The sequence below is a fragment of the Sminthopsis crassicaudata genome, chromosome 3 (assembly GCF_048593235.1).
Source record: "Sminthopsis crassicaudata isolate SCR6 chromosome 3, ASM4859323v1, whole genome shotgun sequence".
Classification (NCBI taxonomy): domain Eukaryota; kingdom Metazoa; phylum Chordata; class Mammalia; order Dasyuromorphia; family Dasyuridae; genus Sminthopsis; species Sminthopsis crassicaudata.
This window is the reverse complement of record NC_133619.1, coordinates 224882824-224897079: the sequence shown is the minus strand read 5'-3', so window position 1 is coordinate 224897079 and position 14256 is coordinate 224882824. Positions and strand designations below refer to the sequence as shown.

Below are 14256 nucleotides of genomic sequence, written 5' to 3'. Positions count from 1 at the left end.
GGTAAAAGTAGTAGCCTGACTGACCTTGCTCTAAGGCTTGGATCCAAAACAGATGCTGTGTCAGACTCATCCTGTAATCCCTCCAGCTGTACAAAAGTGACAGCTGGTCTTGTGTCCCACTGTGGCAGAGCTAGGATTATGGCTCAAGATTTTCCAGGTTGAAGGGTCAGTGTCCTGAGAAGAGGGTGACCAAAGTCCTTGCAAGCAGCCAGGGAGAAGAGGTAGGGGCCCCAAGAAATAGTCTCAAGTGAAGGAAGGGGACTTTCCCTAAGGGGAAGGAAATCTTTTAGGAGGCCCATGCTGAAACCAGAGGAAAAGTCAGGGAGACAGCAGTGGTTAGAATGAGGGGAAGTAAAACAGAGGAAGGTAAAAACAGATAAACTAGGGGGAAATCTATAAGGATGGAAAATCACTTATGAGTTTCAAAAAAATCCATACAATTCACTTCTGTACCCTCCTACTCTAACCCACATGCTCCCCATGGCAAACTTCACGCACCTATTCTTATTTCCATGTGTACTCTCACCCTCCAGGCTCAGCACAGCTTCCTATAGACCTACGAGGTTTGGTGAGATTCTTTCTGTGGAGGAGAATTCAACTCATTCCTCTATTGTGTATTTCTTGATCCTCTCTTCTTGTTCCCTCATCCCAACCTATGGCAAAGTGAATTTTTAGTTTGGATCATGAGACTATTGATATCTGGGAGCTCTGGATATATAGGGGAAGGGATTTCAAGTGCTAGGGAGCACAGTATTCAGAAGGGGAGCAGTGAGTGACATCAGTGGGCAATTAGATGGAAAAATGAACCCCCCAGTAATGATTAGAGGATGGAAAAAATCTGCATAGAAGATATTTGCATTCCAGTAGTTCTGATATTCTAGTTGCTTTCCTGCTTTGGAATTGCAATATCAAGTAGGAAGCATTTTGATACAGATATCTCATAACCTTCCCATTTCCCACCTGTTCTACTTCCCCATCCCCAGAAGCCTCTGAGACAACCTTTCTGCCATAAACTCAGACTTCAACTCAACTACTCTCACTCTCTGAAAGAAAGCAGTTAGGGTCCCTAAGTGGGAACTGAGGGGAATGAGCCCCTGGCCGGAAACTGGAGAACGAGTAAATAACCTAATCCTGAAGCCAGCTGGTTGGACCTAAAGAGAAAGAGCTGGGAGGGAGGAAGCAGCAGCCTCACAGAGCAGTGCTTGGCTTTGCTCCAAAGCCAGCTAGAAGCTGGGCCTGGGAAGGGCACCCTGAGATGCTGAGGGGCTTGGAGATTCCAGGAGACTCTCCCCCTTTGAATTATGACCACAAGAGAATGATCATAGTAAAACAAGGAGGCAACAAGGTAGCCAAGGTTCTTTGGCTACTACTGATATTTGGATTTCTCAGAAATCTGAATAGATAAGCAAAGTAAAGCTATGGCACAGTTTGAAAAGGAATTCAGGCCAAACAGAATTGTTGCGGGACATTTGTCAAAAGGGCAAAACTAGCACTTGGGGGACACAAGCTACAGAATTAAGGGATCTTTAATTTTACATAGAATACATTTAATTACACAGTCTTGAAGAGGCTGTGACCTGTTAGGAAGGGTGGGGGAAATACTGGATTTGGCGTCTCTAGCTTATACCCATGAGCAAAATGCTTCACCTCTTAAGCCTCAGTTTCCTAATCCATAAATGGGGGAGAAGAGAACGTGGACTAGGTGGCCACTAAGATATCTTCTAGATACAAAATCTATGATGCTAAGGTCATAATGCCAATTAGGGGCAGAGATGATAGGGGAAACCAGTTCTCCTGACTTCCAATCACTTTTCCCTACACAGTATCTGTAAGAGGTCTGAAAATCTATTACTAGAAAGTAGAGAATATACATACACATATACATACACACAGAGTAGCTGGCTCAGGCACCGTCACATATAGTCCTAAATAACAGAATGTCAAACAACCCCTTTTGGAGCCTATAAAAAGTCTTGGAGGATATTCACAAGTACCTAGGCCCTCCCTACTTTCTTTTCTATACCCTGACCTTTCCTGCCTACTCCCACCTTTGTCCTCCCTCCTCTGCACCTGGGCGGTGAGAAGCGGTTATTTATAGCTGCTTTCTGTATATCTGAGACAGACAATGCACAGGAAACCACAACTCTGACTGAACTACCGATCTGCCACTCAAGACTTAACTCCAAACCCCTCAGCAACTTCTGTCCTAATTCTTTCTCCCTAAAATCCTTCCATTCTGTGCCAACTTCTAGCTAATGGGGGAAGGGCAGAACTGGATCTACCCTGGGGGATGACTGAGGGAGGCTTCTCAGAACCACATGCCACTTGGGTATAATCCTAGGCCTCCAATCCTGTCCCAGCAGTGATGCCAGCCCCAAAGGGAGTGAGGATCAATTTGATGAACTTTGCTCTTCTTTCTCCACAGGCAAAGAAGAGAAGGAGGAGACCCACTTTGATTCTGTGAAAATGGAGGCAAGTATTTGCTCCTTCATAAGGGCAATTTGATCTGCTTGCTAATCCTAAAAAGGGAGAAAAGCTTAAAGTTTTCCTTTCCACTTTCTGCACTTGGTTGTGCCCAGTGGGTCCCCAGAGGAGACTCACAGAAGGGGGCCATCATTTCAGATCAGTCACTGGAGGAGAGCACCAAGGATGAGAATCACTACATTCCCCAGCAAAGGGGTGAAGGAGTCAGTTATTAGTTATGGCAAGAACACTGGATTTGGAGCTAAATGAGTGGGGTTCCAATTCTGTCATTTGCTACCTGTGTGACTCTGGACAAGTTCACCTTTCAGCATCCTCCTCTGTAGCCCAAATGATTGTAGCCCCAGTGTCTTCTCAGTATAATCCCCTTCTAGTAATAATTTACTGAGTGATTTAAAGTCGGCAAAGCATTTCACAAATATCTCATTTTAACTACATGAATAACACTGAGAAGTAGGTGCTATTATTATCCCCATTTTACAAGTGAGGAGGCTGAGAGTCATAGTAATTGACCCTCTCCCTTCCCAGCTGGTAGGTGTCTTTGTACAAAACTCCTCATCTAGAATGATGGAGGTGCCATATGATGGTAGAAGGAAAAAAGAGAGACCAGTAGTGAATGAGATCTATAGGGGCAGGAGTCCAAGGGAGGACTAGTGCTCCTCAGATTCATGTTTTTCCTTAGGAATGTAAATGTAGATGCTCAGTCAGTTCTACTTATCAAGAGATAGCACTGGAAAGATTGCTAAATGCTTTGTCTGTATTGTCTTATCTGAAACTAACTATAACTCTTTGAGTTAGTACTTACTTCCCTAAAGGATCTTTGAGGCCCAAGGTTAAGATTTCTGGTCTGCAAGTCATGGTAGTTCTATTTCTTTTTGCAGGGACTTTCCAGTCTCTTCTCTGTTTGCCTTCTAGCAATAATGGACCTTGGTGACAATGAAGGGAAAGAAAGAATGCTAAGACCTTCCTAAATGTCTATCTTCTGTCTACCTCTCTTCCCTTCCTAGGGAGCTCGAGGACGGTTACGGGGAGGTCTGGGCTGGGAGTCCAGTCTTCGACAGCGGCCCATGCAGAGGCTTACCTTCCAGGCTGGAGATCCCTACTACATCAGTAAACGCAAGCGAGATGAGTGGCTGGCACGGTGGAAAAGGGAGGTAAGGTGACTTTGGGCTGGACACTGGGTTCCCAAAATGGCCAGGAAAATGGAACAACTCTTCCTGCATCAGGGTGCAGTTCAGATGGCACTTTACTCCTTCCCTGCCTCTGCCTCTCCCCATCAATGCCCCCCACACCCCACTCCCAGTGTAAAATAGTCAAGTTTCCCTTCAACATTTTATTTGGCTGCCTCTAATCACAGGCTACCTTGTATTACACCTAACTGTATCCCACCTTCCAGTGATGATGGTCCTGATAATGATGGTGATGATGATAATAGCCATTATCGTAGCTGGCATTTATAGTGTTTTAAGATGTGCAAAATGCTTTTTAAATATTTAATTCTTATCTTCACTGCAATCCAGAAAATTGGTAGTGCCATTATTATACCATTTTATAAATATAGAATGTAAGGTCCTTGAAGGCTGGGTCTTCTTGTTGTTGTGTTTTACCACATCTGAAATTTCATTAGTGTAGGAAACTTCAAGTAAGGAAATAGCCGGAAACCAGACCAAGTCTGCACCTGCTTTCAGGCACTTGCCCTTTGTGGGGCAGCCCTTGAAAATTCCAGTCTTTCAGATTCTCTGGAGTCTAGTACAGAGACATATTCATAATAGTTTAGCAAACTCTTATAATAAATCATTTTTCTTAAATTGAATTGAATTGTTTCTTTCTGTGGCCTCATCCTTGACCCTTTCTTACTTGACTTACAAGTTAGAACTTATTACCCAATTCTGTGACTTACTCCCTGCCTCCCCACTCCCACCTCCACTCCCCCTTACAAGTCATAACTTGAGAGGAGTATAATGAATGAATCAACAAAGCTGTTATACTCAGTGTAAAAAAGAGGAACTTGTTCCTAGAATAAAGAGGCCAGAAGAGGGTGGAGTTATTTTTTTTCCTCCTGCTAATTCAGTACTTTTCATTTATCAATAACTTGGCTAAGTCTTAAGCTCTTTCTATTTTTTGTTCCCTGGATGGATTGTCACGCACTTATCCCCACTTATCCCAGGGCCTATTACTATAGCCTCATAACCGGCCTGCTGTCTCAAGCCTCTTCTAACCTCCACATGCTAGCCAGATAAATATCCTTTCCCTTCCCCCTCCCTGCTTTCATCATAAAGTCCAAACCTTTTCCAGAATCTAGCTCCAGCCAACCCTTTAAACCTTATCTGCCTTTATACCTCTACTGATACCTTCATAATAGATATTAAATATTGGCTCATTGATTTGTATGTGATTGTAGCATTCATTATGTCCTACATGAAACAAAGGGGGACTAGTAATGAACCAGATCCATAGGGGCCCGAGGGGGAAGGGAAGACTAGAGGCAAAGTAGAGGAAATTGGCTCCTCAGATTCATGCTTTTCCTTAGGAATGGAAATGTAGATATTCAGTATGTTCTACTTACCAAGAAATAACAACTTTATTTAATTCTTCTACTTCTCCCAAGCCAATAGTTTTTTCCATCTTTTTTTAAGTCCCCTCCTTTTCTCAGACCCTTAATTGACTTTAAGAGTCCAGCTTCATCAAGTTAACAATCAAGAAATGGATGGTCAGAGAGGTAAATTGACTTGCCTAAAGTTACACAGATAGTAAATGGAAGAGATTGGGATTTGAGTCGCATTTTGTGGCTTGAATACCATTATTTTTTCTTACTATACCAAGCTACTTTCTTCTTGGAATGTTAGAATTGAATCTTTGTCTAAATTTTACATTTGAAGTAACTGAGATTCTCAATAGATTTGGTCAAAGTCCTATAACAAATTAATGGCAGAGTTGGAATAAATCTTGTCAACTCTATTCTGTGAAATATGTTTATCTGTGAATTAGGAGATTCTTTTTAATTTTATTTTTACTTAGGAGTTCTTAAACTGGGGTCTATGAACTTGTTTTTATTAATGCTTTGATAAATGTTTCCATATAATTGATTTTTTTTATAATACATTGTGTTTCATGCATGTAAAAACATTCTTCTGAGAAAAGAGCTATAGGCTTCACCAAATTGTTCCAAAGGTGCCAATGAAACAAAAAAGATCATTTGTAAAACTCCAGCCTCACATAAAGGTAGATATGATATGCTTAATAAATTTGCATATACCATGAAACAGGGAAATAACAGTAAAATCAAGACCTAAAGGGGTCTCAAGTAGATAATAGGCCATTAAAAAATTTATGGAATTTAATCAATTTAAATATTAAGTTCTATATTTGAATTTTTTAAAAATCAGTTGTACAAGTATAGGATAAGAAAGTAGCTAGGAGATGGCCATCTCCCTTCACATGAATAAAAAAACCCAGTAGTTTTTATGGAAGTGTCTAGAATGAGGAAAGGGATCAGACACTAGTTCTAGGTCACCCAACTGTGTTCAGTTCCAGATGCCACATTTTAAGAAACACAGCTAGAATAGGGAAAGGCCTGAAAAGCAAGCCAGCTATCCAAGGATTTCTTGAAGAAACTTCAGGAGATGAAAAGATTTAATAAAAACATGATCACTCTCTGGAACTGTTTGGTACATGGAGATTCGTGTGAGCCTCAGATGATTAAAGTAGGAGCAATGGGTATAAGTTGGAGAGGCAAGTTTCATCTCTATCTAAAGAAAAACTTCCTAAAAGTTAGAGCTGTCCAGAAGTGAAATAGGCTGTCTTAGAAAATCATTAGTTCCTAAGTCCCACTTCATTGGCTGTCTTCAAACAAATGCTTCGCCATTTGTTATGGAGGAGGAGGAAGATTCCCATTCAGTCCTGTTGCACTAAGTGATCTCTGAGGTAGACTCTACAAACTCTTAGTCTATGTACCTATGAGTCCATGTTTTTAAATTTCATTTTGGAAAGGATTTCCATTGTTTGGTTGACTCAAAGTCATATGTCCCTAGGACTTAGTTTCACCTGAATTTCAACTCAGCTGAAAGAACTTTTCAAGTCAAAGCATATAAAACTTGGAGATAAAAATAAAAGCATATAGAACTTGGAGATAAAAAACCTAGGATCTGGTCCTCACTTACTAGTAATTTCTTTATCATGAAATATATCATGCAACTGCTATAATTTCCAGTTTGCAAATCAGGTTATAGGATTTGCCCAAGATTATAGAATGTTTTAGGATTGTGGATTTAAAGCTAGAAATGATAAAGCTGAGCTTATAAACCAGAAAGTAGGAGAGCTTTAGAAGTTACCTAACCCAACATCTCTGTTGTATAAATGAAGAGATTGAGTCCATAAAGATTAAATAAATTGACCAAATCCATAGAATAGTGCATAGGATTAGAGATTTGTAGCTGGAAGGAACCTCAGAGATGATTTTGTCCAGTCCAACCCTGTGATTTTAAGAAGAAACTGACACCTAGAAAGGATAAAGTCAAGCTTATCCAGGTAGTAAGTGAAAGAGCTTGGACTCAGTACTCTTAATAATTGTACTGGTCATACAATTAGGAAAAAAAGGTAAAAAATGAATTCAAAACTAAAGCAAAAATAAAGTTGTTGGAGTATCAATATCTCATATTTCTAAAAAGAATAAGTCTTTTGTGTGCAAAGAATTCTCTTTTTTAAAAAATGAGTAAATAGTGGAAATGACTTTGGTGCATGTTGTTAATGCAATCCAAAGAGGCCTGTTGTTATCTGTGTGCATGATGGAATTCCACTAGGTTGGGCTCCTTCCTCCACTTTCTAGAGAGATTTACTAGCTCTCTTTCAAACAGCCACCTCCTCCAGGCAGCCCAAAGAGAGCCCCTCTCTTTTCAGAATTCCCCCCTTATAATTGGCATCCGGAGATTTAACAATACTGGATTGTGTGCTATCTGGTCTTGTATTCATTATTTGTTTCCTGTATGGTAATCTTGCCCCTTTGACTAGCAGGTGAGCACCTAGAGGGCAGGGATAGTCTTGTGTAACCAGCTTGGCATTCCTAAAACCCTTATAAGTTTATGGTGGGGAGCTTCCCAGGCCTCAGCCTCCCTTGGGCTCCAGCCACTCTGTGGCTGCTGCTATGCCCCTTACATAAAGCTGACAGGTCTATGACTCAATCTTACAGGGCCATGGCATTTTCCCAATTTGCTCGGCCCTTTCTTTTTTAATACCTGAGGCACGATAAAAAAAAAAAAAAAAAAAAAAAAAAAAAAAAAGGAAATAACTAGAAAGCAACACAGGGCTAGAAAGAGGAGGATGTGTTTCCATGGAGACCAGGCTGCTTTCAGTCTAGTGGGAGGAAGTGACAACTCTAGATTCTGTCCTATATCCTCCCCAGGGTCCAGGCTGATTGGTATTCAGCCATTCTTTACTGGGACTTCACCATATAGGGGAACATATCTTGAAGTACTCTGGGAAATGGAATCTGATTGTGGAATAATCCTAATAATTGACATTTACATAGTACACATGAGCATTTGCTAAGTGCTTTACTTTCATTATTCAGCTAATTCAACAAGCATTTATTAAGTGTGCCAGGGACTAAAGGATACAAAAATATTGTCACATGAGCCTCAAAGTAATCCTATTTAAAAAATGTTAAAGGTATTAAAAGGGAAGGCAGATAATTCTTCCCATTTTACAGATGAACAAATGCAGTTCTGTCAAGGTTAAGTAAATGATTTGCCAATGCATTACACAGCTAGTAAGTGTCAGAAATGGGATTTCAACTTAGGTCTTCTATCATCTATGCCTCAAACCATTCTCCTTATAGTAGAAAGAACATTGGATTTACATTACAGTTGTAGGGCCTAGACTTGAATTGTCCAAGATTTTGGGTGAGTCCTTTAATCTTTCTGGGTCACAATATCCTTATCTGTTACATAATATTAGATAACATTAGAAGACCTAGCCCTAGCACAGCCTCTCTAAGCCTCAGGGATAGGGCTAATTGAAGAATCATATGATTCAATGAACTTTCTAAGAAAAGATAGCTACTAATAGAGTGCTACCTTATTTTCAGTATCTTTCCATAACTCTTGGACCTGGAGATTCCTCAACTGGATTGCAAACTCCTAGAGGGAGCAGCTCTTAGACCTTGTTCCCTTCCCCTATTCCATTAAGGATTCTTTAATTTTTGGTGATGAATTATTGGATGGGACCTGTCAGGTTTGGTGAGAAAGCTTCCTCACTATCTCTGCCCTTCTCAGACAACACTAAGGTAGCAGAGCAGAATGGGGCAATGGTAGCCTTATCTTATGCTACCTTATTTTGCTAGGATCCATTTGACTTCTGGGTCTGCCTAGGGGGGGGAAAAAAAAGCTTGGAAAGAGCAGTCATTGAACAAGCATTTATTAAGTATCTACTATATACCAGATAATACAATAATCACTAAGGACACAAAGAAAGGCAAAAACAGTTCACCTAAGTGAATTTGAGGCAGTCATTCATCCCAGATGGCCTCCAAGGTCCTTCAAGTTCTTAAACTATGAGCCTATAATCCTATAATTTTTAGCCTAATCTTGGCATTCCAGAGAATTGTACCTTACAAAGAATAAACAGATGGAAAATTATATCCATAGGCTCTTAAATAAATGGGCTGTTCACCCTCCCACACCATTCTCATAGTCTCACTTTAGGGTTTTCACTTTCTTCTTCACCAGGATAAGTGAAGAGTATTATTAAGTCCCCATATAGAATAGGTTCAGGAAAAAAAAGCTTAAAACAGCTTTTCTCCTAGCCTGGGTTAAATATTTGATGAATGAAAGAATGAATGTTAACAGGCTTTCCTTTACACCTTCCAGAATCTTACCCAGACTAAAGTCCTACCCACTTCCCCTTTCACACTTGTGCCCACAAGGCTTTCTCTCCTACCACTGAATTCTGAAGGCAGTTAATTGTTTTTACCACTCACTGGGGCACTCATGCTTCTTTGTATTGTTAATTAGCTTCCCTCTCCAATTAAAGATAATAGCTCACATTTATTTCCTCACCAAAAACCTGGCAGGTTGGTAAGGCAAGTTTTTTATTATTCCATTTTTCTCTAGGAGGAAATTGAAGGTCAGAGAGGTCATACAATTAGTAAGTGTCAGAGTTTGGATGTCAATCCCTGGCCTCGGAATTCAAGTTCAAAATCGAGTACTCTAGGAAATTGAAGCTCATGAGGTCACATAGCTTAGCTTCAGAGCCAGGATTTGGATTCTAGGTTCCCACGTCCAAGTTCAAAAGTCAGGGCCATTGCTACTATATATTCTGCTGCTCAAAGATGCTGCATAAATATTTGTTGATCACTTTTTCCCAAACTCCAAACATTTACCTTGCTAAAGAGACATCTATCTATAACAGGCTGTTACAAAAATGGGAAGGGATCACCTGTACCAAAGCTTCTTGGATACTTTTCTATCTGGCACTGCCTCAGTCTGTTTTACCATGGTCGTTATCTCTCCTGCTTAGAGAATGAATATCCAAAGGTCTAGATGTTTCTTATTTACCCTTCCAGCTCAGAGAAGGGTTAAAAAGAAGTTTCAACAATCTAAGAAAACTTATCTATAGATGGTTGTCAAAACAAGTTTGTTTTGCAAAAACTTTAATTTGTTTTATTTTTTCCCCTAGATTCTGGGTACTTACTGTATCATAAATCTAAGCCCTTCACCAAAGCTTCTTTGCATACTCCATTTTATCATAGTTCAAATTCATGTAGCATTTCCAAGTCAACAAGCATTTATTAATTAATTAATCATCTGCTGTGTGTCAGGTTATGTAAGCACTGGGGATATACAAAGTAAAACAAAAGACGTTCCCTATTTTCTAAGACCTCATAGTTTAATCGGGAGAGCAACTATGTACCAAAATATCTAGCAAAATAAATAGGACAGAATCTTCAGAGGGAAGACACTGATTGCTGAGGACTGGGAAAGGCTTTTGCAGAAGGTGTGAGTTTAGCTGAAGCCGGGAGGCCAAGGAACAGCCGGTAAAAGTGCCCAGAGTCTGGAAACCGAGTATTTAGTGGGAAGAGCAGCAAGGTAGTTAATGTCATTGCATCTAGGAGTACCTGGTTGACATATAAGATAAAAGATTGGAGAAGGGGAGGTTTGCAAAAGCCCTTTACATTCCTTATCTCATTTCATCTTCACAACAACCCTAAGAAATAAGCAATAGTATCATCATCTCCATTTTGCAGATGAGGAAACTGAAACTAATTGAGTTTAAGTGACTTACCTAGGTCACACCGTTGGTGTGAGGTGGTATTTGATCCAGGTCTTCAGATCCCAAGTCCTGGGTTCTATCCACTATGTTACTTACTCAGACTGCTTCCTATATCTCCTTTAACCGGGGCTTGGCATATAATGGGCTCACAAAATGTAGGAGATGAACCTCAGAGGCCATGTAGTCCTACCAATTCCAGTTCAATCTTCTCTGCAAGGAAAGATCTTCAGTCTCTTCATCTCACTCCCACCCCACCCAAGCATTGCCTTCCACTTAAGGGCAGTTCTAATTGGCTGATAGCTAGATAGCTAGGTCAGGTTCAGCGGAGGCAAATTTTACCCTCCCCACCCTCAAAAGACTGAGGAGCAGTTTCCAGATCTGGGGTGGGGGAAGAGGTAAAGGATTTGGCTTTGAAAATGTAATTTTTTTTTTCTTTGGGATGGAAATTTAGGCCTAGAGGCTGTTCCCTGTAAGAGTTAAACTAAATGCCTAACTGTCTGACTTCCTGGAGAGTTAAATATCTTTTGCTGTTTATCTCCTGGAGTCCTTTTTACCATTTTATTCAGTCTCTGGCCTAAGGGCCTCGTGGGCATCCGGGTGGGAATTTGTGAGCTGAGGTACAGCTGTGGGTAGGTAAAGGAGGCTGTCTCTCTTCCAGAGGTCTCTTGTCCTTTTGTCTCTGTTTCTAGGAAGCTTGACAACAAAGGAAGAAAACAATAACATTTTTCTGTTTTCTTTTCATTGTCTCTGATTCAGAAGATTCTAAACTGAACTCAAAAAGTGTCATTGAGCTCTAAAATGTCCTTTCTTCCTCATTTCCTATCTGTGAGATAGAAAGAACAGCTTTTACGACCAGAAAAGTATAGAGGAGGAAACTATTTTCTGGAGAGGTTTAGCCAGTTCTCTGTGGTCCTGAGCTAAAGCAAAAGTTAAAGGCAAGCCTCCATGGTTTTAAGTCTTCTCTCCTTTGCAAGTTTCATTCTTGCCTTTATGATGGGCACATTGCAGGTGCTAGGCACTTAAGTACTTACTTATTGCTTGCTCATTTGATTTTTAAAAAAACACTTTCTAACTTTCCCTATTCCCACCGATTGGGCTAGAGCTGGAAAGGACCCCAGAAGTCACCAGATTCAATCCTTTATTTTTTTGTTATAGGTGGAGAAACTGAGGCCCAAGACTCAGTCTTCAGAAGTGAAACTTGAACCTAGATTCTTTGACTCTTTCCAGGAACAAGATATATTTCCAGGAGAGGGGAAAAGATGAGAGGCAAAGTATAAAGAACTTTACCAAACCTCTCATTTGATTCTCAACTTTATTCTGTTGGGACTGGAGTCCAGTAGGGATTATTTTATTTATTTTACAGATAACATAATTGAGACTGAAAAGGGAGGGTAGGGACTTAGCCAAGCTCACTAGGCTAGGAAGCAGCAGAAGTGGGATTAGCTACTACTCTAGGCCAATTTCCCAATCTGTTTCTTTGTGTACACCATGCTACTTTATACCTAGGGCTCTAGTTTGGGTGCAAATGTGTTTAGTAAAATCATAATACATCTCTGTAGTGGAAAACTGTTGAATTAATGAAGCCAGGAGAGGCAGATAATATAAGATTATATTATAGAAAAAATATTCAGAAAGCTGAAATGTGATATCAGAATGATTTGGAGTCAGGACTTGGTCCTAGTTCTGATTGTTCACTAGGTGTGATGTTGAACAATTCATTTCTACTCCAGGGGCCCTTGGTCTTCTCTGTCATTAAAATAGGGAACTGGATTAGATGGCCCTTCTCTAGGTCTTTCTTAGGACCAAAGGCAGCAGTGGAAAGAGAATGAGAGGAAAAAGGAAAGGAGACTTAGGCGGTGGGGGGAGAGGGAACAGAAAACTAAGACCAGTCTGGAGATAAAATGGAAGTGGGGTGAGGTAATGCCTGGGCCAGGAGCAGTAATGGAATAACTGGGAAGGCAACTTGAATTCTAATGTTTACATGAAAATGGTGAGAAAGTGAATGATGAAAAATTCTTGGTTATATACTTTCACAGTCTGTCTTGTTTCCTGTGTGCTAGCTTTGTCCATCCAAGTAGATTCTCAACTCCTTGAGGGAAGATGCTATGATTTTTACCTCTTATTTGTCCCCTAGTACTTAATAGGCAAGCACCTTTTGATTCCCAAATTTTAGGTATTATATACTTCCTTACCAAGAATGTAAGTTCCTAGAAGATCTGACCTGTTTTATTTTTCCCTTTTTGTCCCCATCCTAGCACTTTTTTTTTTTTTCCCCACAAAGAAGATGCTTAATAATATTAAATTGAATTTAACTCAGAAGTTTGGATCTAGAATTAAACATAGCCTCTGGGCTGGCCCCTAACATTCCCCACTACTGAATGTAGCTGCATGTGGAGCTCTGGACCCTTGCATTCATCCATCAAGTCCATGCTCCGTCATTGCAGCTCTGGGAAGCAATGCCTCTGCAAGGCTTGAGTTTGGGGGCCTGCATGGCACTGTGCCCAGCCAAGCAGCCCAGCTGCTGGTTACCATAGTGATACTAATGCTTCTCTTCTGAAGAAGCCTATCTGTTCCTCTTCCTTCAGGGCTCCTTGTTTGTTGCATCCCCTAGCCTCTAAAAACCCAAGCTCCAGCTCCTGCCTCAGTGGCCTTCCCCTCAAGGCTATTTGTAGGCCTTTCTGCTTCAGAAGACAGGTAGTTCTTAAGAATTTTGAGATGATAAGGCACTGAAATTGGGCAACTTCTCCAGCTCATTAGGAGAGCTGCTATGAGTCAAGAGTATTTACTTTAACTTGTCTATTCAAGTGTATCTGAGGTTTAGAGCTGAAAGAAGCCTTTGAGGTCATTTAGTCTAACTACCAAATTAAAAAAAAATTATCTTATTTTTATGAGCACCTTTTGTTTTTACATCACATGTACTTTTCAAACATCCCTCTCTCTGGCCTACCCAGAGAATCGTTCTTTGAAATAAAGATTTTTTTAATGAGTTCAGTAAAACTAACCAACATTTTGACTATGTCTGATAGTATATTTTACATTCATAGTCACTCACCTTTGCAAAGGATGGAGAGTGCATTTTATAAATGCTTCAGAATCAAGGTTAGTTGTAAAGTGGTCTTTCTCTTTCCATTTTTGTAGGTATAGAACCTATTATTTTCCTGGTTCTGATTACTTCCCTTTACATCTGTTCATAGAAACCTTCTTATTTTCTGTTTGTTTACTTGACTTGGGCCTGCAATTTCACAAGTGAAAGGAGCTCCCAGGGGACATAGGTCACTCTCATTGATGATGATCTACTTCAATGTAATTTATTGTTTTGTGTAGGTGCTTGGGGAACAAAGAGGTTAGGACTTTGCCCAGGATAACTAAACCAAGATATATTAGAGATAGGATTGAAATCTACACCCTTGTAGTTTTAAGGGCCAATTTCCAGTCTACTTCATCTCAGACTACTCTTAGTTTTTTGTCTTCATGATTTCTTGCATCACTGTAATATTCCGTTATGTTCTT

The 14256-nt window shown here is 40.2% G+C and overlaps 1 protein-coding gene across 7 annotated transcripts in view; it reads left to right on the top strand.

The window, feature by feature from the left end:
* DNMT3A (DNA methyltransferase 3 alpha) overlaps positions 1-14256 on the top strand; it is a 142645-nt gene that overhangs the window by 83603 nt on the left and 44786 nt on the right. For all 7 annotated transcript variants that reach the window (XM_074300062.1, XM_074300064.1, XM_074300059.1 and 4 more), the window contains 2 exons: positions 2426-2472; positions 3489-3635. In XM_074300062.1, coding sequence (XP_074156163.1) covers positions 2426-2472; positions 3489-3635 — 194 coding nt within the window. The remainder of the gene's footprint in view (positions 1-2425; positions 2473-3488; positions 3636-14256) is intronic.